The 25531-nt window shown below is 41.4% G+C and overlaps 2 protein-coding genes across 7 annotated transcripts in view; one reads left to right on the plus strand and one right to left on the minus strand.

Annotated features, from left to right (window-relative positions):
- Positions 1 to 886: 886 nt before the first annotated feature.
- Positions 887 to 13891, plus strand: LOC147331524 (poly(rC)-binding protein 2). 5 transcript variants are annotated; one of them, XM_086293935.1, is made up of 13 exons: positions 887 to 1133; positions 2294 to 2415; positions 3608 to 3631; positions 3725 to 3757; positions 3885 to 4001; positions 4101 to 4232; positions 4349 to 4477; positions 4729 to 4803; positions 6143 to 6184; positions 7292 to 7391; positions 7873 to 7925; positions 9054 to 9223; positions 9858 to 11949. In XM_086293935.1, the coding sequence occupies exons 2-13, from the start codon at positions 2347 to 2349 to the stop codon at positions 10306 to 10308; spliced, it is 1395 nt and encodes a 464-aa protein (XP_086150061.1). In that variant the 5' UTR covers positions 887 to 1133; positions 2294 to 2346; the 3' UTR covers positions 10309 to 11949. The 5 variants fall into 5 exon arrangements, with proteins under 5 accessions (XP_086150061.1, XP_086150060.1, XP_086150059.1 ...); XM_086293931.1 differs by lacking the exon at positions 9858 to 11949 and adding an exon at positions 12558 to 13891 and having other exon boundaries at positions 916 to 1133; XM_086293932.1 differs by lacking the exon at positions 9858 to 11949 and adding an exon at positions 12558 to 13891 and having other exon boundaries at positions 916 to 1133; positions 7319 to 7391.
- A 48-nt stretch (positions 13892 to 13939) lies between these two features.
- Positions 13940 to 25531, minus strand: part of LOC147331525 (mitogen-activated protein kinase kinase kinase 12-like) — a 28218-nt gene continuing 16626 nt past the window's right edge. For both annotated transcript variants that reach the window (XM_086293930.1, XM_086293929.1), the window contains exons 4-14: positions 25264 to 25455; positions 24470 to 24628; positions 22538 to 22696; positions 22285 to 22393; positions 20369 to 20478; positions 19731 to 19847; positions 19253 to 19390; positions 18459 to 19167; positions 16376 to 16443; positions 15944 to 16244; positions 13940 to 15806 (exon numbers count right to left, since the gene is read on the minus strand). In XM_086293930.1, coding sequence (XP_086150056.1) covers positions 15720 to 15806; positions 15944 to 16244; positions 16376 to 16443; positions 18459 to 19167; positions 19253 to 19390; positions 19731 to 19847; positions 20369 to 20478; positions 22285 to 22393; positions 22538 to 22696; positions 24470 to 24628; positions 25264 to 25455 — 2149 coding nt within the window. In that variant the 3' untranslated portion in view covers positions 13940 to 15719. The remainder of the gene's footprint in view (positions 15807 to 15943; positions 16245 to 16375; positions 16444 to 18458; positions 19168 to 19252; positions 19391 to 19730; positions 19848 to 20368; positions 20479 to 22284; positions 22394 to 22537; positions 22697 to 24469; positions 24629 to 25263; positions 25456 to 25531) is intronic.

Below are 25531 nucleotides of genomic sequence, written 5' to 3' on the forward strand. Positions count from 1 at the left end.
TCTATGGTGTGTTTGACATTGCTCGGAAAGATCTAGATTTTTTTTTTTTAAAGAAATTGTAATAAATGTTATGCTCACTAAGGAGACAGATTTAATAGAGAAGATACAAGAATTTAAATACCTGGTGTCAACCATCCAGAGTGAAGAAGAGAGTGTAGGGAGGGTGGAGACCAATCAGGGATGATTTGTCCCAGAAGGATAACAGCAAGGGCAAATAGAAAGGTTTCAAGGGTTTACTGCTATGATTTTTGGTAGAGAGGAGGCAGAGTTGAAGATGCTCTGAAGGTTTTCACTGGGATTTAACCAAAATGGGACAGGATTAGACGAGTGTATCAGAGGGACAGCTGAGTTTAAGCAGTTTGGAGAAAAAGTCAGAGAGGCAAGGCTGATATGGTGCAGAGGAGGAAGAGTGGATATATTGAATAAAGGATACTGAATATGGAGTTGCCACGCAGAGGGAAGATCACACAGAAGATTGATAGATGCAGTCAAGGAGGACATGCAGAGGAGGATGCTAGGGATAGAGAGAGATGGAGGCAGATGATCTTCTGTAGCGACCCCTAAAGGGAGCAGCCGAAGAAGAGGAGAGTAAGGAATATTACGCCCTCTAGCGGCTCCTTAAAAAGTATTTTATTCAGCTATAAAATCTGAATATATTAGAAACTGCAAGAAATCTGAAAGATATCTTAAAACTTTTTCTGTTAATTTATATAAACAGATAAAACACGTAGACAGTCTGTTATTCCCATCAACTGGCTTTTCGTTTTCAAAACGAATTTAGCAGTGCACTGTATTGCATAACTCTTATTTATTTATTTTTTTTAAATTATGTCCTTTCAAATAACCTGCCATGTTGTCGCAAACTGTCCCACATTTTATTGGGGCGTGCTTTACGAAAAAAATAGGTCAGACTCGGGGAGGAGTCGGGGTTTGTGATGGGTGAAAGGGAAAAGTTCAGAGGTCACAATTTTGTTGTCTTTGTTTAAAGGAGTGGAGCTCGATCTCACATCACTCTTCCCTCTTCCCCGAGTCCTTTCTAAACTCTCCCCCGGGTTTCTACCCTCCCGAACCTCTCCCCTTCTACCCTTACAACCCCAACCCTCCCCCCGATCACCTATCAGCGCACGAGTCAGGTGAGTTTGATTTCGCTGTTTGCTCTTTTTATATTTGTTATTATGATCAGAAGTCGCGGAAAGAAATCGCGCCCAGCAGTTAGCCGCGGTTCGCTCTGCGTGCTAACAGGCCGCGTGATGATGAGCACGCAGTCTCCGTGCTGACTGAGCTCAATAGCTTGGCTAGCCAAGGGGGAAGTTTTATTTTAATGTCTCCTTTATGGGCATGTTTTATCATCTTTATCGCCTACACTTGATTAAAACTGGACCAATCTACCTCGCTATGAAGACCACCGATAACTAGCCAGCTGTTTTGTAACGTTGACAAATTAAGCTAGCTAACTAGCTAGCTAAGTAACGCACGCATGCTCCATTCATTTTTCCAGCTCGACCACAATGCTAAGTGGCTAACAGGTTCACAACTAGTTTTTAATAGTTAAATGATTTGAGTTTAACTAAAACAACACGGCCAAAGTGTGCCACTAAATGTCTTGTTTTTTACACGGAAAATTGTTGTGTGCGTGTTTTATGAAATTTAGGTCCGGTTCGTGACGAGCGTGTCCGCATGTTTGTTGATAAACTTGCATAGCTAATGATTAAGGCATCGTTAGCGTATAAGCTATATGTGTTTTAGTTAACATCGAGGCCTTTCCAGCGCCTGTTTAGAGTCACATAAGCAGCATTCAGATAGTTGGAAGTAAATTCACCTACCCTGGAGAATCTAGTAAAAGTCCTTGGCCATATTTGTCTGATTCATCTTAGTACGCATCAGTATTCATAAGCATTAAGGTTAGCATATGCTATCTCCCAAATTTATTGTGGACTATTTTTTCGAATCCTTTAAAGTCACGAAGTGGAATTAGTCTTTTTTTAAATGTCACACAAACACAATATGTTTGGAACTGTTTTATCAGGCCGTATTCATTCAGCCAACAGATTCGTGAAATTTCAATTTCAAAATTTAATGTTGTGAGTTGGTATAATTAGTAAGATAATTGCTTAGTAAGATGGGTGAATGGGATCTACGGGCCTTCAACATTCAATAGCGAAATACTTGGTGTGCTTATTTACCAGCATGTTGGAACAGTATTTTAGATTATATTTGTCTCATTTAATGAATGGCGGCTCACTCTACACCATATTTCTAGTTTAATGTGTGCATATTTTTCTGTGTTCCTTAGATCCATCTCAGTGACCAAAGACCTCAGTTCTGTACTGACCTGCAGTTGCAGTCATGGACTCCGGTGTGATTGAAGGCGGGCTCAATGTCACCCTTACCATTAGGCTGCTCATGCATGGGAAGGTGAGGTCATCCATTGACAGCTTGTGTCTGCATTTGATAGTGTATGACGTTTTATTTATGAAAATTAAGCCTCCCCCTGAGATATACTGAAGGCAGGGACATTAGTAGGATGACTAGGGATATTGCCTCAGTGTTACAATCCTGCATACCAAAATAAGTGTTTTCACTTATGACTCAGCTTTAGTTTCTACCTTTAAAATCTCCTATTTAAGTGTTTGCTGAAATGATATTACACAAATATATTCATGGCATCACTGTCCAATGTATTAAAATCTAAAATCGGTAAACAGAATATGCTAATTTCACTAATCGATCTGGCTTTATGACAGTGCAAAAGCCACACGTGGCATCTCTTGGGTCCCAGAGTAGCCTGTTTGTTGTTGTTGTTTTTTTTATTTTATTTAGTTTTTAAATGGTGGTTTAAAATGTTGGTATGTCATGTCAACAAGGAAGACAAAAAGATTTTCCAAAAACTTTATGCTACCACATTTGTGTGTGTTTGCATTGGTATTTGGCTTGGCAAAGCGAAGGATTATGGATATGCCTATGCAGACATGCTTGCTTGCAGTCCTTGAAAAACCAGCAGCATGTAGCGGGATGGTTGTGATGATATGCGTAGGTTGAACGTGTTATGTTCTGACTTGGGTCTTCTCCTGCAGGCTGAAAAAACCCAACGACAGCAGACACAAGAATAGCCCGCAGGCCGGTTGTTCCAAATATTTTTAACATTGCCACCTGGTGACAGTAAACGCCTACAACATGTAGATGATGGTCTGCAAAGCTGCGCCTATGCTCTGCATGGGGCCAACTCGCAGTTGGCTCCTTAACTTGTAGCATCTTACCGCAGCCTGGAGAAGTGTAAGAAACCCACAGATGCTGTGTGCTAGTTTGCCTCCTGGATCTCATTTGTTGAGTATGTGGAGACAGACCGGACATACAAATGTGGATGTTCATGATGGATCAGGCCAAATGTTCTAAAGACGATTAGATGAAGGAGTTTTAATGATCAGCAGTTTTAATGACTGTGACAACTGAGGATTTAATAAAGGAATGAAAGTAATAACTTTTTGTGTCTCTAAATTTATTTATTTTTAATTCCCTATAAGCTAAGCAGACCGTGTCTTGGGAGCTTTGAAACTCTGGTAATAAAAGGCAAATTCAAGCTAATAACATGTGATCTTTCCTTTTTTAGGAAGTTGGAAGCATTATTGGGAAGGTAAGATGCTGTTTAAATGAACAATTTTCATTTTCAGTCATCGAAGATCTGTTTTTAAGTTATACTAAATTTGTCTTTATTGTCTCCAAATAGAAAGGTGAATCTGTGAAGAAGATGAGAGAAGAGGTGAGGTGTTTTACACACAGCTTCTTTTTTTGTATATAGTAGCAAACAGTAATATGTAAAGTTATACTTACTAACAGGCTACAAAAGGCTCCAGATCACTCATTTTATTCTTTACTTTTCTTTGTAGAGCGGAGCTCGCATCAACATCTCAGAGGGCAATTGTCCTGAGAGGATCATTACATTGGCAGGTCCAACCACTGCCATATTTAAAGCATTCTCCATGATCATTGAAAAGTTGGAAGAGGTAGATTCCATTTTTTCCTGACCTCAGAGAGGAAGAAAGCGACGACTAGTCCAGTCAGAATGTGAATGAACCCAAATGTTTTGTTTTTTTGTTGATCAGGATATCAGCAGCTCGATGACAAACAGCACAGCTACCAGCAAGCCCCCGGTCACCCTACGCATTGTGGTGCCTGCCAGCCAGTGTGGCTCGCTTATTGGAAAAGGTGGATGCAAGATCAAGGAAATTCGAGAGGTGTGCACTACAAAAACTGTGTTCTCTTCAACCTCAGCCAACTGTCACCTTTCTGCTTTAGGTTATAAGGCAACACTTGTCTCTGCATCTCACTTTCTTTCATTTGTGTATTTCAGTCAACCGGTGCTCAGGTACAAGTGGCTGGAGACATGCTCCCCAACTCCACGGAGCGTGCCATCACCATTGCTGGCACTCCCCAGTCGATAATTGAGTGCGTCAAGCAGATCTGTGTGGTCATGCTTGAGGTAAGCAGTGAAGCAGATGAAGTGGCTGTTCGTCGTCGTTTCAGATATATGATCTCTCGGCTTTTCAGCAGCTGTTTATTAGGCTCAGACAAGAGTTTATGGTTTGAGCTGATATTATTGTATATATAAAAACACAGATACTGTTACACTGCAGCTGTGTTTAATCTGTATTAATGATTATATAAACAGATGTAAAACATTATGATAAAATGGATATCAGTGTATTAACAGATCCTTTGTCTTTTGTACAGTCTCCCCCTAAGGGGGTCACTATCCCCTACAGACCCAAGCCTTCAGGATCACCCGTCATCTTTGCAGGCGGACAGGTACATGCGATACTTTGGAGGGAATCAGTAGATGCCAGAGTTTGGGTTTTTTGTGTGTGTGTGTGAGATATTTGACTATGGATTTTGTTACATACCGTACTTGGAAAACCTGATTTGTGATGAAAAGATACTTAAGTCAGAAGAAGATGAAAGGGGAAAGATCATGAAAGCAGGTAAAAGAGCAGCTCGGATGGATTTAGGTTAGACAACGGTATCTGCTAATTTTAATTTTTTTTTCTTTCTTTTTTTTTTTAAAGCCATACACAGCAGACCTAGAATAAAAGATTTTTGTTTCAGAGCCTTGAATTTCCTCCCATTTCCATGGAGCTTTTCATTGTTTTGAGCATCAGGTTTCAGAAGTGAGGTGGTCTATTTCCTACTAATGTTGGTCTGAACCAAAATGCTTTCTGGTGCTTGTTGGCCTAACATTAAAGCTCTTTTTATCCTTCTAAACACCTTTTTTTTTTTTTTTTTTTTACATTTCTTTTGATAAAAAAAAAAATCTCTCCTTTGATTTTCTGTAATTCTCCTGTAACGCCTCTAAATATTTCCTTTTTTCCTAGAAATGTGGAGACTTTGGACAAGGAATCTATTTTGATCACTTTGATACTTATTTTAATATTATCCCTTTGGCTTTCCCTGACTTAATGCAAGCAATCTTATAGCTTGGTTTTTAGGTCTTGTTTGATGATAAAAATCTTGAAACAGAACACATTAAATCTTCTAGGTTTACTTATCGACCTGTTAGGAGATTTGCAAAGCCTCCTTTTTTGAATTCTTCTTCTTTCTGTTTTTTCCTAATATTTATTCTGTACTCATTCCCAAAACCTGCTGGCTGAGTAGTACTGGGTCATAATTGTCCTACCATAACATGTAACATGCCTAACCAACACACTGATTCATGCGTGTTGTTAGTAACTGCGACTTTATGATGGGGAAGAGATATTGATGAGCTAATTAACCTTCCTGTCGTCAAAGTGTGACTGCAGTAGTTATATTTAGTTCCATCTCTAGATGGATATCTGGAAATGAATGTTCATGATTTGTTTCACATTCAGTTGTGAGCAGGAACAGTCTGTGTGGACTGAAAAAGGAGGATTGCATTTAGCAGAAGGCCCAGAAAATTGGCTCTTTCCCACAGCAGACTCTGTGACAAGTTCCCAGATTGGGTTTGGTGACGCTAGACGATGAAAGGTTCTGTTGGCTTTTCAGGCCGCAAACGAGGCTTTGATGTGTTTTGAGAGAGATTTGCTTACCAAGAGTGTTGTTGCTGGAGAAATGAGCTGCACAACAAAATCAGATGTGAGGCCTATGAAAGCTTTGTTTTCATTTGTTTCAGGCATATGCCGTACAAGGACAGCACGCAATTCCACAGCCAGATGTAAGTGCAGTAGATATTTTTATATGACCGCCCCCCCCACCCACCCATAATTACAATATGTACAGCTGCCCACCCGCCCCCACCACATTTTACAGCCTGTAATTGTAGCTGAACCTGCCCCTGTTTTTTATTTTACCTTACGCTGACATACTATTGTTAGTGTTATTCTATGTAGTTCATACATTCACTGGTGATAGTTGTTCTTTAGACAGACGTTTGTTTGTTGGTCCAGACTCTCCACTGTTGCATGAATTGTAAACTGTTCCTGCTGCTCACTTTTCTGTCTTTTCCCTTTTGTGCTGTCTTGTTTCACATGTCTGCTTCATTAATCTGTCCTAGATAAACGTACTGTTCTCTCCTTTCTCCCCCTTCATAATTACTTTCTACAATGGCCACTTGTCGCTTGATTCAATTAATCTTTCTCTCTCTTTTTTTAATGAGTTCCATCAGGAGCATTGGATGTGATAGACTGTGTATAATTAGTCATACCTGCCACTGACTATTGGCATCAGCGCAGGGAGGTACCAGCCAGAGACAAAATAAAGACTTGTAACACTTATACAGTTTAATTATGCTTGATTATTATTATTATTATTATTATTATTACATAATGAGTTAGTCATTGCTCACTCTGGCAGTTTTGGCTCATACGCACATAATCGCTTCCTTAGAAGTTCCTGTGCTGCTGGTACAGAGTCATGCTAAGATTGTCAGTTTATGTTCAGGTGTGTACTGTTGCTGGTTAGGAAATCACCTGCATATTGGGAACTTCGTCCCTTGTGTAGTGTGACTTTGTCCTGACCCTGAAGACTGCGAGAAAGCTTTACCAAGACATGCAGCCTGCTCCTTGGAGGAATACCTATGCGGTACCTTACATAGACAAGCCATAATTCACATTGTCAGACACCAGTGAGCTATGTAGTAAACCTATGAAGGATTAGAGGTCCTCACATCACAAAATTAAGTGATTTGTGTGAAATCTCCTTGTAATCTTTGTGTATCTGTCTTTACTGATTGTGATTCTCGTTCTGTTTTTTTCCCCCCCTCCTCTTCCTGTGTTTTCCATTTCCTCCGTCTCTCTCCCTGCCTTCTCTCTCACTCTCACAGTCTTCCTCTGCTGCTATCTCTCCACAGCTCACCAAGCTTCACCAGCTGGCTATGCAGCAGAGCCCGTTCCCCATTGCACCGAGCAACCAGGGATTCACTGGTATGCAGCGCCGCAACGCCCACGGGCTTTGAATGCAACATTTTAACTGCTCAGTCTTTAAAATTCCCAGGTTTACAGATCAAACACAGAACGTGACAAAACGCACGTTCACACATCCTGCACTGCTAAACTAGATGTAATGACAGCTGCTGGTGGTTGTGATGACACACTGAACACACTGAGGGCATTTCTCACATGTTTACAGAAAAGCAGCTGACGTGTGGAAAGCCCCGTGTGGTCTTTTGTTATTTTCTAATCAAACATCTTAATTTTTTGCCTTTTAACAAATCGTTTCGATCTTGAGTCAGTGTGAGTTGACTGTGTCAGTAACGTAGTATAATTAGCTAATGAGTTCATTTCAAATTGATTTTGGTGACTTAAAAATGATCATAATTACAATTTTACCTGCTTTATGCTTCATGTATCTTAAGGACCTTCTCTTTATGGTTCGTTTAAAGCACTTTCATGTTTTCTTTGTCAGGGATGGATGCTTCTGCTCAAACCAGTTCCCATGAGATGACCATTCCAAATGATGTAAGTCCTTCAGGAAGTGAATTTCATCCCAAACACTATTAAAAATAACACTGCATGTTGGTCAGTGGAAGCATCATTGGTTGTGTCTGAAGACTAGAAAGACTTTTTCACACATTATCTTTAAATCTTTATTATTTTTTTCATTTCTCAAATGCAGCAACCCGCAGTAAATGGTCCTGCTCAGGCTCATTTTTACTGTTGTTAGGGCTGATGGAGTTGCCTGGGTAGTTCGGGCAGGGTTTGCATATGACACCCACTTGCTGTGGGTTAGAAATCTACATTTCATGTTAGATGTACCCGAAACCTCCTGACCACCTGGACACAAAGTTTAAGAATTAGGACTTTTAGTCATGTGAACAAGGAGAATATCACAGGACTCTATGCTTTCCTGTGAAAACACCCTTACAGCTTCCATGGGAATTAAGAGGCTGAGGAGCAGCCAGTAGCTGATAATCAAAGTGTCAAGCATGAGTCTACCATGAACTCGTGTGAATACCGAAGTATTCTAGAGTCAAATGTTGAGGCCGTCTGTCTGACGGATAAAGCTTGGCCAAATGTGCTTCGTACAAGCACGGCAGTAAATCTACAACAAGAATGGCTGAAAAAGAAAAGAATTGGTGTGCAGTGGCTCAGAGTTTAGATGTCAATCTGTTGTGGCAGCACCTTAAGAAACTTAGGAATTGCCATAAACTTTGATTAACTGAAGCCACGTTGTAAAAAAGAGCAGGCCAAAAGGCACAGATGAAGTCATAAAGAGAGCGACTGCTTCCAGGTTACTGCTGCTAAAAGTGGTTCAGTGAGCTACTGAGTCATCGGTTGTACTGGGTCCCCCCCCCCCCCAAAAACAGGACTGCAAAGAGTACTTTGAAAACTATTTTCACATGACTCTGTATCTTTTGCTACCCCTGCATTGATTTAAATCATGCATTTATTACAGATTTAAATCCCACAGAATTTTAGTGGGGCCCAGTGCTTCATCTGTGGAGGATTTTTCTTCTTGTTAGTCATGCTGTTTAAGAGTGAGCAGGCCCTGCTTAGACGCACATACGCATAATCGCAGCGATCAGTCATCTGTATCTCTCTCTCTCTCTCTTTTTTTTTTTTTTTTTTTTTTTTTTCCTCCACTAGCTTATTGGGTGCATCATTGGCCGCCAGGGAGCCAAGATCAACGAGATCAGGCAAATGTCAGGTGCCCAGATCAAGATTGCAAATCCAGTGGATGGATCGACCGACCGCCAGGTTACCATCACAGGCTCGCCTGCCAGCATTAGTCTGGCGGAGTACCTCATCAACGCCAGGTGAGATAATAAAGAAAAGAACTTTAACTCTAGATGGGTAATTGATTCAGTCATGGGGTTAGTTTCAGCTTAAGTCGACTTATTTGTCTGCACCGGGGTGGTTTACTTGAAATTGCAGGGGCTAGATGTAAAAGTCGGGTCACGTGGGCGTGCCTGAAAGATTATTTTCTGTTTAAATGTAATCTTTCAGCACGTTTCACTCCACTAATGCCGCACAGCTGCAGTAATTACTGAAAAGCTTTATTTACTTTGTCACACAGATAGCTCGACTGCATCCACCCTTACTCTTTGGATTTATGTGCAGATGATTGATTGTAGCGATTACTGGCTTTTCTTTTAACTCCTAACCATCACTGTGGTGTTTGCTAGCTCTCTGTCAGTCTGCACTTGTGTCGGTTTCTTTTTTCTGTCCTCCCACACTGATCCATCACTAGATATGTTATTTATTTTTCCTTGCTGATTTGTAACTGATGCTTTCTGTCTCGTGTTTTGGTCACATCCCTGAGTGATTTTCCCCCTACACCCTACCCCCATCCCTCCTCCTGCCCCTATCCCCCCCACCCATTGCTCACCAGCCTGCCCTGTGACCCATCCCGACTGTGTTGTCCCTCTCTCCTTGTCTCTCTTTCTACAGTGTAGAGTCCTCTAAACCTCCTCCCTCCTCCTCCTTGAACCCTGAACAGACCAGCCTGTGCCCTCCCTCCACCTCTACTACTACTACTACTACCACCACTACTACTACTACCACCACCACCTCCTCTGCTGCTACCTCCTCCTTCTCTTCTTCCTCCTCCTCCTCTTCCTCCTGTGTGGTGCCCCCCACAGCCTCCATTCCTCTGTCCTTGTTGGCTCCAGGGCCGCCTCCTCCCTCCTCCTCTTCCTCCTCCTCTACCTCCTCCACCGATTCCCTGCTCCCCAGCTCTCCTGCCTGTGTGTCGAGTCTCCTCAGTCTCAAGCCCCTCCCTCTCCTGGCCCTCCATGTTGTCAGCGGGGCCAGTAACCCTGCACACCCAATTCCCACTGAGCCCAAAATTGCCTCAGAGCTGGGCTCCAAGTCTAAAAGGCGAAGGCTCTCCCCTTACTAACCGAGGAAACATAAGTCATCTACTACTGAAGTACCGACAATGCTCCTTATTGTCCGTACCTGCACTTGCTTTTGTATCTGGCTGTGCCATGCCACGCTTACTACCGAACAGCCCATTGTTACAAAGCCAGAAAGATGGTCGACGACGCCATATTTCTAAGATAGATAATCTGTAGCTTGACTTCACTCGTCTGCTAAAGAAATGACATGTTGAGTGCATTATATTTTTGAACAACTTTGAACTTAGCATGGACAGGGAATTATTTCACTGATTAACTGAAGCATTTCTCTCTTTGTGTAAGCTCTGCTCAGGTAGCGGCTCTCTTTAAGATGTCACATTGTATTTATGAGAAGTTTTCTTGTAGTGAATTTTAAGTGACTGTTGTTAGCTGTTGTAATGGATTGCATCTTGATGACTTTATTATTATTATTATTATTTTTGCTTATGTAAGAAATTAATTCAAAGTACCCTCAGGTATCAAAGCCACCAAATCATCCTTTTGTCATGTTGGTACAAATACAAAAACGTCCATCTGCTTCAGCTTAAAGCAGCTGATTTAGCAAATCATGAAAGGAATAATTTGATCTTTTAGGGAATATCTGGTCACCTTCTTGCAAAGAGTTGGATGAGAAGACCTAGCCCTCTCATTAATCTTGTATGAAGCACACTCTGTAGCCAAGAGTTCCTTAGACTATTTTATCTCATGGTAGAAATGACAAGCCCGACTCTACATAAATGAACAGCCTAGTTCATTAGCTGGTTTTTAAGAAAGGAAATTCACCAATATGTAAATATTAGTTCCATAGCTGTGATATTTGCAGACGATATTGTGATCTGTAGGCAGATTCGGTGGAGGTGTGAACTGTGCAGAAGAGGAATGAAAGTCGGTAAAAGCAAGACGGACATGTAGTGAAGGTAGATGAGTTTAAATACCCGGGGTCATCCATCCAAAGCAACAGACGAGGGAGGTGAAGAAGAGAGTGCAGGCGGGGTGGAGATGAGTGATGAAAGAATAGCAGCAAGCGTGAAAGAGAAGGGTTAGAAGGCGGTAGTGAGGCCTGCTGCGATGTATGGTTTGGAGATGTTGAAGATGGAGCTGCCATAAAAGAGGGAGACTACAACGAGGATTCATGGATGTAGTGAAGGATGACATGCAGAGGCTCGGTGAGGATCCCAGGGATAGGGTAAGATGGAGGCAGATGATCGATTGCATCCGAAAGAAGACTTCAGCTTCATAACGTGAAGTGTCACTGCTTACAGAGCTGTAAACGAGTAGCTTCGGGTTTTAGAACAATAAGGCATTAGGCAGGCTTTGATCTCGTCGGCTAGTCTGCAGACTCGGTCTTCAGGGGCAGCCGCAAATTATTCAGGGCTTCCGCTGTAGCCACATGGGCCAGATAGCAGATAACAGTTATCCGGTTCAGCATTTCCAGTTCTGTGTGCCTGTAATTGTTTACAAGTGCAGATGCATTTTCGACTCCAGGCCTCGAGGGCCGGTGTCCCTGCAGGTTTTAGATGTGTCCTTGATCCATCACAGCTGATTTAAATGGCTAAATTTCCTCCTCAATATTTCTTGAAGTTCTCCAAATGCCTGGTAATGAACTAATCATTTGACTCAGGGTGTTTTCTAAAACCTGCAGGACTCCAGCTGTTAAGGCCTGGAGTTGACCTGACGTTGAATTGGCTGTTTACATTACATTTAGGGAAAAGCAGTCCTCCTCTTTCTCTTCATAGAGACTATTTGCATGCATCCCCAGCCTGTGCAGAGTTTGTTTGGCTTGTGAAACTTGGGTTATGAGGGCATCTGAGTTTTCAGATAGCGCCCTTCATATATTCTTCACTGTGATGTGGTGGTTGCAGAGAGTCGGGCTTGCGGTTTCCTCTCGGTTGCAGTTTTTGTGCTGTGCAGAGTTTCATTTAACCTAGAAGGGCTGTATCAAGTGGCACCAGAGTGAATCATCTCATCCAACTCTTGACCAGTTCTTTAATGCGGCTCCATTTGCAAACCAGTAAGTTTGATCAGCTGTTGGTTAAGAGACCCTCTCACTGGCAGCAGGAGCTCAAACTGAACATCTAATTTTTGTTTTTCTACGTATAATCATAATTTTCCTGCTAAATGAATCCAGATGATTTTATCATAGTTATATATATAAATGTACATAATGATATTGTTGTTTATCTTGTCTGTCTGATTGCATGCCTTACTCTCTCCCTCCCTGCTCTCTGGGTGTCTCTGTCTGTTTCTCCAGGCTTTCCTCTGAGGCCACTGGACTGGCAGCCAACTGATAAGACACTGCATCTGCACTAAATCTCACTTTTATATCATCGGCTATGATTAAGCAGTCAATGCAACTATCCAAGTTAAGAGTTTATATATTATACTGCCTCTTCCTCATTTAAAAAAAAAAAAAAAAAAACAAAAGCAAAAAAAATTATGTCAACCGCCACTGATTTGATCCACTGAGTTCATTATTTATTTTCTTTGTTTTGGTTTTAGTCATACAAAGCAAATGATTAGGTTTTAAATTCCCTTTTTGGAGTCCAGTCAGAGGTTTTAATGATTTGTTGTTTAGGCATTTTTCTTTTCTTGATGGATATCTCGCTCTTTCCATTTCTTTCTTTGCCATCAGAGACATGAGTTGGAAAAACTCTGAATAGACATAGATTTAGTTCTGTACAGTCAGCTTTTTTTTTTTCTTTAAAAAGGAAAAGACAAAAAAGGAAAAATAAAAAAGTATCAAAAATAAGAATAGAGTGACTGTTTTATTCTGTGTTTATATACGCCCCACTCCTTTTTTTTTTTAAATTGTTTTTCTCCTCCCCTCTCTGAGATCCACCTGTCAGTTTGTCCATTTAATACCTGTACTTACTTGCTTCAGATATACACAGCATTCTCCCCCTTTGTCACTGTTTCAATTGAAGTGCTTGTAACATGGATTGCACTTGTGTCACTGACGAGAACACGTAGCTGTACATGCACCGTCACAAATTATATTTGGTTATTTAGTAAATGTTCTAACACTCAGATGAATTTATCCAGATAATTTAAAGTGTGTATGACTCCGCATGTCACGTTTCTTCCCTTTTACATGTCATTCCTAAACCTTCCCGCTCCTGTCCTGAGATCATGTGTTGATATTTTGCTGGGATGGGAGGTTTTGTTTTGTTTTTTGGGGATTTGGGGTCGGCTTTAGGGATTGGAAGCAGAGGGTTCTCCTCGCTTTTTTTGTAAAGACTGATTATATACTAAAAGTTGGAATATTTGTTTTAAATGGAGGAAATATTTTTTTTTTCTTAACTACCAAAGTAGGGTGGTGGGAGGGGGGGGGGTGAACTCCTGGATACTGATCTGTTAAATGTAATGAGGCTAAGAAGTGAAATCACTGATGCTCTGGAAGTAGAAAAGGTTGTGCGTTAACACTAGTTTCCTGCTCTTTGCTCTGCTCAAGAATTTATTTTTTATTTGCAGGAAAGGAAAAACTTTTGTGCACGTTTATTTCTTTTCCTTTGAGACTGTAGATCTGGGTGCCACGTTGTTTAAAAAGAATACAGAAATAAAGATGTGAAATGCTTAAACCACAAACCCTCTCGCGAGTTTTGTCACCGTGTGAAAGGAGAGTGAAACCACACGTTTGGTTTACAAGTTTGAATTTATTTTTAACGGCATTTCATTTTTTTTCTTTTTTTAAATATAGTTACGATAATGCAGTATAAAATGCCAACATTTAACAGGGTTGCTTTCAGTGAGCATCATGGGAAACATGAGTACCTCCACGATTGGACAATAGAGGGCAGTAGTCTTGCTTTTTGGCAACATTTTAATCCTGCAGGAGGATTTCTAGCTTCAAACCTTGGGGGCCACAATCTGTAAAATCTTTCTACAAATATAAACTGCAAAAGATAACCTGTCTCTTTCTTTCTTTTCAAAGATGAACAAAATAAGCTGCCTTTTTGTATTTTTAGCTTATAGAGTGTGACCTGATCAGTCATGGATTCATGGAATAACGTGATGTGCTGTTGTACGGTCAGATTCAGGCGCACATTAAGGACATTTGCCAAGGAGAACAAACACAAACAAGGGTTTTAGGTGTCACAGTTTATGACGCAGCCCTTACAAGAGTGAAAAATAACCATTGGATGGCGAAGTTTTCAGCCGGCGAGGCCGATGATTATGTTGAGAGTAGACTATAAATAAAATTGGCCAAATTAAGTAGGCATGAAAATGGCAACGTCTGGGTCCAAAATGTTCACATTTAAAGAGATAAATGTTGAGATGTAATGTTTCTGCCAGAGATGAATCAGTTACTGGACACAAACGGGTTTTTGCATAAATGATTTTCGGCTTCTAAAATTACCACGCTGTAGGATCTGTATTGGCGTTTCTTGTGCCTTCAGTTACTCGGTACTGGAGGGTGTAAATTTCTGCAGATGTTCTCATGTTAGAGCCGAGACACAGTTTGACTTCAGTAAGGTGTCCCTACTATTTCACTCGCATGCTTTTTCTCAATGCTATAAACGGGGGAATATGTTTTAAAATGACCTTGCATTTTTAAATACAGTAAACACGTGCGATAAGTATTTTTAAAAAAGCTCATCTGTCCTAAAAGAACCCGGCTGTGAGACCAGAGCAGACATATTGCTTTTCCTTGTTCACATGTTTGTTCCTCCTTTTCCTGTTTGGATGCTCGGACATGAACAGCAGCTACAGTACATTCTACTACCGAGAGCTTCAAATAAAATAGTTCCACCTAATTAGAAACATCAGCACCTTAAATTATACAATCTCACATTTTAAAAATTTGTTCATTTTACATCCCATATTTACACCGATATTAAAAACAGAAGTAGAAAATGGAAACGTAATCTATGACACGATTTATAAATAAAAATGTAAACGGCACAAAAAGATGTAAACATTGTTTTCTTTCTAATAAATTAAACAGTGCATAAGTTGTTTTTTTTTTAAAGACGACAAGTCAGAAGATTTCATAAATTATAAGTAAAAAGAGCGACACTGGTCGTCTCCAGTGATCGTGACATTTAAATAGTTTCATGATCATTTTCATTAGGACAAAAATAAAAAACGGACATGAATTATGATGGAGGACATGAAAACAACATGACAACAGACGGTGCAGACGTCGCCTCTTTGATCGAAGCTTGTGTCGCTGAGGTGTCATTTGATGCGATTTCAGAGAACACATCGCCGTGCTGCATTCATCTCCAAAGGAAATGCGACTTTCCTTTTTTTTTTTTTTGTTTCCTTAACCAGGATATGTGGTTAAGAACACATTGCTCAATTTCCTGCCTCTCTGCGATGTCCCTGATAATGACTCAGAGTTTCTAAGAGTGAAGGAGGTATTGAGAGGCCAGGTCTGCAGGTGGTGGAGTGGGTTAGAGGTGCCCGGTTTTCACCAGTTGGCTGGAGGTTGACTGGGGTCTGCAGTGCACGAATGGTCCAGTTCTGCACTGTCACAGTCGGAGTCATCATACAGGCCCTGGTTTGGAGGAAAATCAGGAGTCAGAAAATGAACAGATTATAGAAGGATAATTTATCATCTCCTTGCCAGAAAAGATGTTTGTGTATCTGGCAGATATCAGACCTCTATACTACATTTCACTCTTTCTGCCTTACCTCATAATTGGGGTCATTTGAGGCGAGCTGCGTCTTGACTTGTTGCAGAATGGCTTCTTTTTCAGACAGACCATCGGAGCCCAGCTGAGTCGGGTCAGACGGGTCAGCAGGAATCTCCGAGCCCTGAGACAGCAGGTCGTCGCTCTTGTCATCCAGTCGCTCGTCTGTGTTGGTGCTGACCACGTCGGGCGTACCGCTGTGGGAGTGGTCAGTAGTGTTGCCCTCCTCACCGTCCGAAACCGATAGGTTCTCTGAGCTAAAGGTCGACAGGGACTGGCATTTGGTGATGCTCACAGGCCGCCTGAAAGGGTACGCAATATGAGAATACGCATTTTAATGAAAATCCGCAAGTATGTTAGTGACCATGGCTAAAGGATAGTACATACAGATATTGATACACAACAAGCAGCGGTATGAAAATGCACTAAGTACCGTCTCCTCGGCAACTCCACTTCACTGTCCACTTCTCCTTCCTCTTCCTCTGATGACACTCCACGTCTCTGTGGAGAAAAAGCATTTTCCAATGTGCTGTAATTAGACTTAATTGAGCTGAGATGTCTGATAAGTCTGAGAATAGATAAAACAATCTCACGCTATTCGGCTAGAACACATAAAACAGACTTTTGAAGGTGCAACCACGTGAGCAGTCAGTGCACAAGAACCAATAACTGACTCCAAATTCATTGGACCGTAATCCCACTGAATTTTTTACTTTTTACTAAGGTTCGAGTTTTTTGTGTTAGTTGTGTTTATCTAAATGAGTTGCACCTAATGGAAAGAAGGAAGTTGCGCTCATTAACGAATATATCTAATCAGCCAATCACATGGCAGCAGCTCGGGGCATTCGGGCCTGTCCAGATGACTTGCCGAAGTTCAAACAGCATCATGTGACTTAAGTGACACGGTTTGAATGTGACACGGTTGTTGGTGCCACACGGGCTGATCTAAGTATTTCAGAAACTGCTGATTTACAGCGATTTTTCTGCACAATCATCTCTCTGCTTCAACCTGATAGGAAGGCAACAGTATCTCAAATATCCACTTGTTACAACCAAGCCATGCAGAAGAGCATCTCTGAATGCACACCACATCAATCCTGGAAGCAGAAGACCACACCATGTGCTAACTCCTGTCCACTGAGATCAGGAAACCGAGGCTGTGATTTGCACACATTCACCAAAAATGGAAAATAGAAGATTGAAAAAAAATGCTCCCACGCCTCAATTTCTGCTGCAATATTTGGATGGTAATGTCAGAATTTAGTGTAAACAACATGAAAGCTTGGATTCATCCCATGTTTACTGATCAAGCAAAAGCAGGATGGGGTGGGAGATATTTTCTGGGCACATATTGGACCCCTTGTACCAACTGAACATCGTTTCAAACCCACAGCATACCCGAGTATTGTTCCTGATCATGACCACATCCTCTGATGGCTGATGGCAAGCTTACGCACCATGTCACAAAGCTCAAATCATCTCAAACTGGTTTTTTAGACATAACAATGAGTTTTACTGTACTCAAATGGGCTTCACAGTCACCAGATCTCAATCTAATAGGCGGTGAAAGGGGGGATTTGGGATGTGCAACCGATAAACCTGCAGTAATTGTGATGCTATCATGTCAATATGGACCAAATCTCTGATCAGTGTTTACAACACATTATTGAATGTATTGCAAAGGACAAAGAAACCTAATCCAAGACTAGAAAGAGGTACCTAATAAAGTGTCCGGTGACTGTATATTGAGCAAAGTAAGGGGAGACACTGTAGCTGAATAGAGAAGAAATTTAAACCAACAGATATTAATGTGAAACCTCAAGTTTTTTCCTGATGTAGTGTTCATGTACATAAATTCAAGTTTTCGGTATTCAAACGCATCTCTTTTCATCACTCAGTAAATCAGAAAATACTACACAGTGGTCCCTTGTTTATCGTGGGAGTTACGTTCTTAAAATAACACGCGATAAGTGAAATCCACGAAGTAGCCAACTTTATATTTTTACAATTATAGATGTTTTAAGGCTGTAAAACCCCTCACGACACACTTTATAAACTTTTCTCAGACAGGCATAAACATTTTCACACTTTTCTCTCTTGTTGAGATTGTTGTGTTCGTTGGGAAGAAAACTTACAAACATACAGTGCAGCACTTCAGAGTCACACTGCTAGCAAGCAAAGATTTATGTAAATTTGACAAGCTGAACGCATCCTGTACAGGAGGCATGGCACGAGATTGACAATGGACAATCAGGATGCAGAATACAATGCGCTGTAAAAAAAAAAAAAAAAGCATCCAAAAGTGCACAAGAGAAAAAAAAATCAGCGAAAACAGCAAGACCGCGAAAGGTGAACTCCTATAATTATAATTCTGAATAGATTAAAGAGCCCTTTGATACAATATGGACAGAAATACTGATATATGTTGGTGTACGTCTGTGCTATTTAGGTTGAGATTTATGGCTCCGAGCTTCAGACAGAAATATGTTGACATACAAGCTGTATTAAATTCTCACCTGACTGCGTGTGACTGCTGCCCTGTAGAGCAGTGCTGAAGGCGTAAGCCGTTGACTTCTGGGCGAGCGTGTAATCACCGTCCCTTCCTCCTTCTCCTCACCTTCGTGGGTGACACGAGTGTTCCCGAGTGCGGACGCCCTGCCCGCCGCTGCTCCTCTGCCACAAGGGGAGTCAGGGCTACTGGAAAAAGGAATAGATGCCGCGTCTTCGCTCGGTGTATCACTGCGTGGAGGCGTTTCTGCCAAGTCATCCCCGCCTACACCCACATCAGGGCCCCGCTCTGGCCCATCAGTCCTTCTGCTCTCTTCCAGCCCAGCTGAGGCGCTCTGACTGCCCGCTCTGTCCAGCCCTGATCTCACCTGGCCTTTCCTCCTGCCCTCGACCTCCAGAGTGGTAGAAATAAGATCGGGGCTGGAGGAGGACATCTTTTTGAGTAGAAGGTCATGCTGTAAGCCCCTGAGGGCTGCGCTGGGGTCTAGACGGTGCTTGCTGGGAACAGACGAGGTTGCATTGATCATTGCTAAAGACGAGGACAGAGTGGCTTTCAGCTGAGCCAGGTCGCCACTGCTGCCTTTTCCAGCCTTTCTGTAGCGAGGTTTTCCTCGGCGTGAGCGACCGGGGGAGGTAGAGCCCTTGTTGGGGATTGTGACCTGGGTCATGGATGAGTCCAGCTTAGGGAGGATGACCTCTGACTTTAGTAAGTCTGGCCTGGAAAGGACAAACACAGACGAATGTTATTAGCAAATTATTGCTATATAAACTACAGGACGAGACATCTTCCTTGTCGCCTCACCTCTTGCTGTGCGAGGGCAGTTTCTGAGGTACATTACGTTTCTTCATGAGCTTCTCCATGGAATTGGAGGAGGCTGACTGTCTGGTACTGTGGTGCTTGAAGCAGCCTGGGTACTTCTTGTCCAGTGACTGCTCCCTCCTAATGTTTAAACACAAAGTCAATACCCCTTTAATGGATGTCACTGAGCATAAGAGAGCGGCCTATGACATGCAATAGCCTCGTATGACTATATATGTAATGGCCACTTATGTCACATTTCAGATTCACTTTTCCGTCTTTTATTTACTTCACCGATGCTGATGTATTAAAAAGCTTTTAGGGTATTTTAATAAGTGAAGCCATCAATTTCTTTATATATAATTACTTTATATTCAGTCTGTGCCCTCTACTTTAAAAAATATGGCGTTTTGACATCAGAGGATTTTTTCTGATACACCCTGTAGTCTGCAAAAAGAAAAATTTAAGTTTGTCTTCATACTTAAGCAGCTCCTTCTCTTTGATCTCCAGCTGCAGCATGATAGCATTCAGTTCCATGTAGAGGTTATTGGCTCTCTCCAGCTTCCTCTCGTAGTGTTCTCGGATGTCCAGTGCATGTCTGCGAGGGGAAGAAAGTAGGGGAAGGCTATAAATAGGCAATACTGATACTTACCTACTACACCTAGTATATAGAAACTGATTATTTGCTCTACATTTTGGATTTACATTCTGTTTTCCATTAATCAACCTTTGCTGCTTTCAATATCACTTCCACTTTAATACAGGCTGTGATGTTCACATAAATCCACTATAGCATTAGTTCAGCCACAGTCCCAAATCAGCTAATACCCGTCTCCACATTCAGTTGGCAAATATCATAGAGGGTGTATTCTCACTTGTTAAGCATCTGCAAGCCACTTTACAACCCACCTGTACCCCAGCTCTTGCTTTTCCTGTTGTTTCTGAATTAAAGGCATATCTGCAGTCAGTAAAGTTCACTCTGTTCAGTTCCTACTGCTCTGTCTGCCTCCAGCTTTCCATGTGTTTACACGAAAAACGGTGAAGTTGAAGCCCAGAGCTACACTGCCAAATATAAACTAATACAGATGATAATATCAATCTTACTGAGGTATATCTTACCTCAGTTCTTCCCTGCGCCGTTTTATCAGCTCCTCGTCCAGCCGGTGAAGACACGTGCCCTCGGACTTAATCTTCTCAAAATGATGTCTCACCTCATCTCTCCACTCCGCCTGGCAGAACACACAAAACACCACATATCCATCAGAACGAGTGCAAGTGCAAATGAACAGTTTATAACATCAGGTAGAAAAACATCCTTGTCAACCTGATAAAATGCTGCACTTGCTATTAAATTTAAAATATACATGCATGTACAGACATTCAAAAACCCAGAGCCACCTTTATTAATAAAGTCACCAGAGGTCAGCAGCCTGTAGTAGAACAGTGGGGTGATCAAACATGCTTCATTGCACATTCACATTTTTTTCCTTTCTTTCTGTTTTTTTTAACTGTTGCATTTATTAGATTTGCACACTTGGAAGATGAAACAGTTCCTGTTTGTCACTGAGATAATTTATATGACTCAAGTTTATGAGTCATGAAAATGAGCTTAATGAAAAATGATTTCAATGCTATGAGTAAACCCAACCTTGATCTTCTACCAAAAAACCCTCATAATTTGCACAGCGACTCGTGTATATATCACTGAGACAAAATCCATTAGGCTATCAGATGATAATCAGTACTGATGGAGCAAAACTGAACAAGAATTGACATGAAAGGCAAAAAACCCCAAACCCCCCCCCACCACAAAAAAATGCAGTACACACTTTTTTTTTGTACACAGTGCAGGATGACAGCTGTTATCTGATACCTGTCATATCAAAGGAGAAGGGAAGTCAGATTTATGAGTGTGTGTGTACATGCACGTGCATGTGTGTGTATATCTGTGCATAAAGGATGCTCTTCTTATTAAGCTAATGGACTCTCTGCAGTCTCCTGTCTCCAGTCCCCCTCTTTCTCCTCTCTCTCCTTGCTCTCAGCTCCCTACCATTAAACCAATCAATACACTCCAGCAGCAAATACTTCTTTCTAACGTCACAAGAAAAATCCATTATGGGGCAGAGAGGGGAGAAACTGCAGAGGGCTGCAGGGGGGGGAAGGGGGACAGGGAGAAATAAAGGATCAAGGATAAGTGGAGAAAATGAAAGAGGTTTATGTTTTGCACCATGAGATATAACCAGAGGGAGAAGCAGTGGATTACTCTAAAAAGGGACAGAAAATCTTATTTATTTTGTGAGTCTGTGTGCACAAGCGTGTCTCATAATTATACATGCTTGAGTTATAAATGGATCCGCATGGCTGAGCAACAACATATCTTCCACACAATTATACATCTGTGATTCTCCTTCATCCAGTTTCGTTTGCAGAGGTCGAATATGTTTGTCGTATCCTTGCGTCTCCACGCGCACTCAGAGGCAGACACCCGGTGCTACTGAATTACACTGTGATATCACGAAGACAGTAAAATGTTTTCTTTATTCCCTGTTACATGCGAGTCCTGATCTACGGTCAGAGACTGAGGAACTCACAATAATATGTTGTGAATGAGAGGACAGGTATTATTAGTGCTCCCATGTGTGCAGCTGCCTGCTCTGGCTGTAGTTACGCAGCACAATGGGAACAAATGCCACAAATGACTGTTAGTGATGCTGGCTGATGTTCGAACAGACATACAGAGCTCATATTCTCAATATTTATTTGGTTTAAAAATAAGCTACAAGGTCTGAATTTTACTGGGTGACCCCAACGTTGTGTAAACTGGCTCTGAAAAATAATGCTTAACAAAAAGGCCCGTCTCTGTGGTCTGGTTCATATTTCCTTGGGTCAATCTTATAACAATACACCTGTGAGTGCACTGAGAGAGAAGAGAGAGAAGCTAAAAAGAAACGTAAGAAAGCATGTGAGCATCTTCCATTCAGGTCAGATTGTCTGAAGAGAATAATGAAACTATAAAAAGGGCAAAAGAAGCTTACCTGAGACTTAAAGTAAGTTTCTTGTGGGGTTGACAATATATCCGCTGAGGCAATGTCCAGATGCAGGAGAATCTGTCGAAACGAAGGTCTATTTCTGGGCTTGCAGTTCCTGTGAACAGTTTAAATCATGGCTTTATTAGCGTCCCCCTCTGTGTGTGACATTTATTCTTTCCACCTTCTTAAAGCATCTTTCCTCTCAACGATTTTATCTTTTTTCTTCCCTCCAATTTCGTCTCCCTTCACGTCTGCTCACCAGCATTGCCTCAGCAGCAGTTTGAAGCTCTCTGGACAGCTGTCGGGCACGGGCAGCTGCAGACTGTTGTTGCCCACTCCCCAGATGATAGCGGAGGAGTCCACATCCTTGTACGGCACCTCTCCTGTCAACATCTCCCACAGCACAACACCAAATGACCTGCAGAGATACGAGCCATGTTTCTTTCCTCCAGACATTTGGATAAAGATGTGAAGTTGGCAGATAAAAGGCAGCCTCACAGAAATGTCACACTTTTAACTTCCTGTGAGAAGGAAATCTTGCTTTCTGAGCTATTCCAGCAGCTGTTTCTGATGGATACCACAAGCAAAAGCTCCAGTGCCTTATAGGGAGTCTTTGATGACTTAAACTTAAAGCGAACCTATAATTCCCCTTATATACTGAATATATAACCAGCCAATCACATGGAAGAAACTCGGTGCATTTAGGGAAGTACTCATAGATTTCAGAAGCTGCAGATCTACTGGATTTTCTCACACAATCGTCTCTAAGGTTTGAAGAGAACTGGCCATGAAAGATAAAATATCTAGCAAGCAGCAGGAGGAAGGAAAATGGGAATTTATTGAAAGAGATTTATTGAAAGATTCTGTCATAAATAAAAAAAATACAGCATAGAAAGGCAGAAAAAGGCAGAAAGAAGAGCTTTGAATGACATTCAAGACATCTGGAGAAACGTTTCTGACGACTACTTTTAAAGAAATGACAGAGTATTGATGTTTTTTCTGCTCCTATGTCATCTATGATGTCATTAAAAGTGGCAGTCCTCAACATTACCATTTCAACTCTGGCTTATAAATAAGGATTATGTAGGAAGTTGTGGATCATGTGAACCAGCTCTAATTTTTCTAATGTTTTATGGGATATTTTAATTAATTCTGGAAGAAACAATATTCGCTAATCATTTTAACGATTCAAGAAATACAGCCGATAAGAGCCATAATAACACTTGTTCCATTACGCTTCACTGTTTCAGTTTAGCACTAGAAGAAGAAGAGAGCGCACCCGTGGGGACGGTAACTAAGGAAAGTCTGTTGCTGGTGATTCTCTGGGTTGCGATGGAGACCGTGTACAATATCCAAGGTGCCAACAGCACCTTAACATAAGGTTAGGTTGGTTTATGATGTTGTGTTTCAAAATGAGTCCTTCCATCTCCATGTTCACGATTTTTTATATTAAAGGAGAATATGTACTGATGATCCCAAGGCACTGCATGTATTTTCCCCTTGGCTTAGAAATTATTTGTGGAAGTCTTTTTCTCTCGACTCGTGAAGAACGTTAAAAACATTCAGGAAATGTATGTCATAACTAAATCAAATATGTACAACACATGTAAATCCTTAACAACAGCCTCTCCTCCTCCGGCACTCCTGTCAGAAACAGTACTGCTAAGCGATTTACATATATTTAAACAAAACTGTGCAGTACACACCCATGTTTTGCTTTGCTTCTACATCAAAAGCTTTTTAATCCTATTTTCACTTCTCTGCTAATGCACTGCTGGCTCTGGGCCAAAGCATCCATAGGCTCGGAAGGTTATTCCAGCCTCTCCTGAGCACTGCAGCATCTGGCAAATCAATTATTAAATTAGCTAGCGTTTCTTTCAGGACACAGAGGAAGACTGGTGGAGGAATACAGTATAGGAGAAAAAGAGAGGCAGAGAGTGTGGAGGGGGGAAAAAAAAATATCAGTGCTCATAAGAGGGCAACCCATCAGAAATAGCAGAGACCCTATAGAATTTCATGTAATGAGATATTGTAATGCTGAAAAGATTGGCTGGGAACAGGATCCTTCACTCTGCACCGTAGTAGACGGCAACTAATGAGATTCTGTGTTGATTTGGTGACAGATAAGAAAACTCTTATGGTAAAATTTCAATAATGCAAAGGGACAGTTCAGAGGAGTTATGACACTCACCAAATATCCACCTTCTCCGAGACCGGTTCATTACGTATGACCTCGGGGGCCATCCAGGCTACAGTGCCAGCAAAGGACATCTTAGTGCTCTTGTCATTGAGCTCCTTAGATGTGCCAAAGTCAGAGATCTTCACTGCATCGTCATAGGTGATCAGTATGCTGGAATGAAACATCCCATCCATCAGGTTTAAACAGTCAGTAATAAAACACATTAGCACTTCATGTTTTGTCAAACCCTGACCAGTGGTGAGGCATTTGGGGACTTTCACATTAATTTCCTCACAAATCATACAAATGATCATAGCTGTTAATTGCAATTAACTAAAGTAGTGGTTCTGAAGCTGTGGTTTGGGATATAAGCATCACAAATCTGAACTTTTTCCCCCACAAAGACAACATGTGACCAGCTCCTTGTACTCTTATACAGCATTAAAGACATTTAACAACCATTAGAATACTTTCTGGGCTTTTCCAAGGGTAGTTGCAAGGCAGAGACCAGCCTCACTAACTTTTGATGCAAACCCAGTATTTTGATTTATAAGAAGTCTGAAATATGACAAAAACCTCTCCTAGTAGGTTTTCAAAGGGTAAAGCATTAACATTTGTGGGTTATTTAAAACAAACAGAATGGAGAAAGACCCACTTCTGTTATTTTTCTTTTAATCTAGAAGTCACTGCATCTCTTTCATTGCTTCTTCACCCTTCCACTGTTTCTATAATGCACTAAAACGTAAATTAAAAAAAATTAAAATTAGATGTATATATAAAAAGAAAAAGAAAAAGAAAAAGCTCACTTGGGTGATTTGAGGTCTCTGTGGATGATTTTGTGGAGGTGAAGATAGTTCATGCCTCCAGCGATGCCCATGGCCCAGTCCATGAGCAGGGATGGCGTGATCTTCCTCCCTGCTCTCAGCACCTCGTACAGCTGTCCCTGGGCGCAGTACTCCATGATGATACAATAACAAGGAGCCTGGGTACAGATACCTCTGACAGAGTAAAGAAAGGTTATGTTTGAATTTGCAATGTTTGCCGTTACAAATGTAGACAAATGAAAGCTTAAGT

This window comes from Aulonocara sp. 'chitande type north' Nkhata Bay, linkage group LG5 (assembly GCF_057382095.1).
Source record: "Aulonocara sp. 'chitande type north' Nkhata Bay isolate Kocher_YH1m ecotype deep benthic linkage group LG5, A_spYH_male_GT1.1, whole genome shotgun sequence".
NCBI lineage: Eukaryota > Metazoa > Chordata > Actinopteri > Cichliformes > Cichlidae > Aulonocara > Aulonocara sp. 'chitande type north' Nkhata Bay.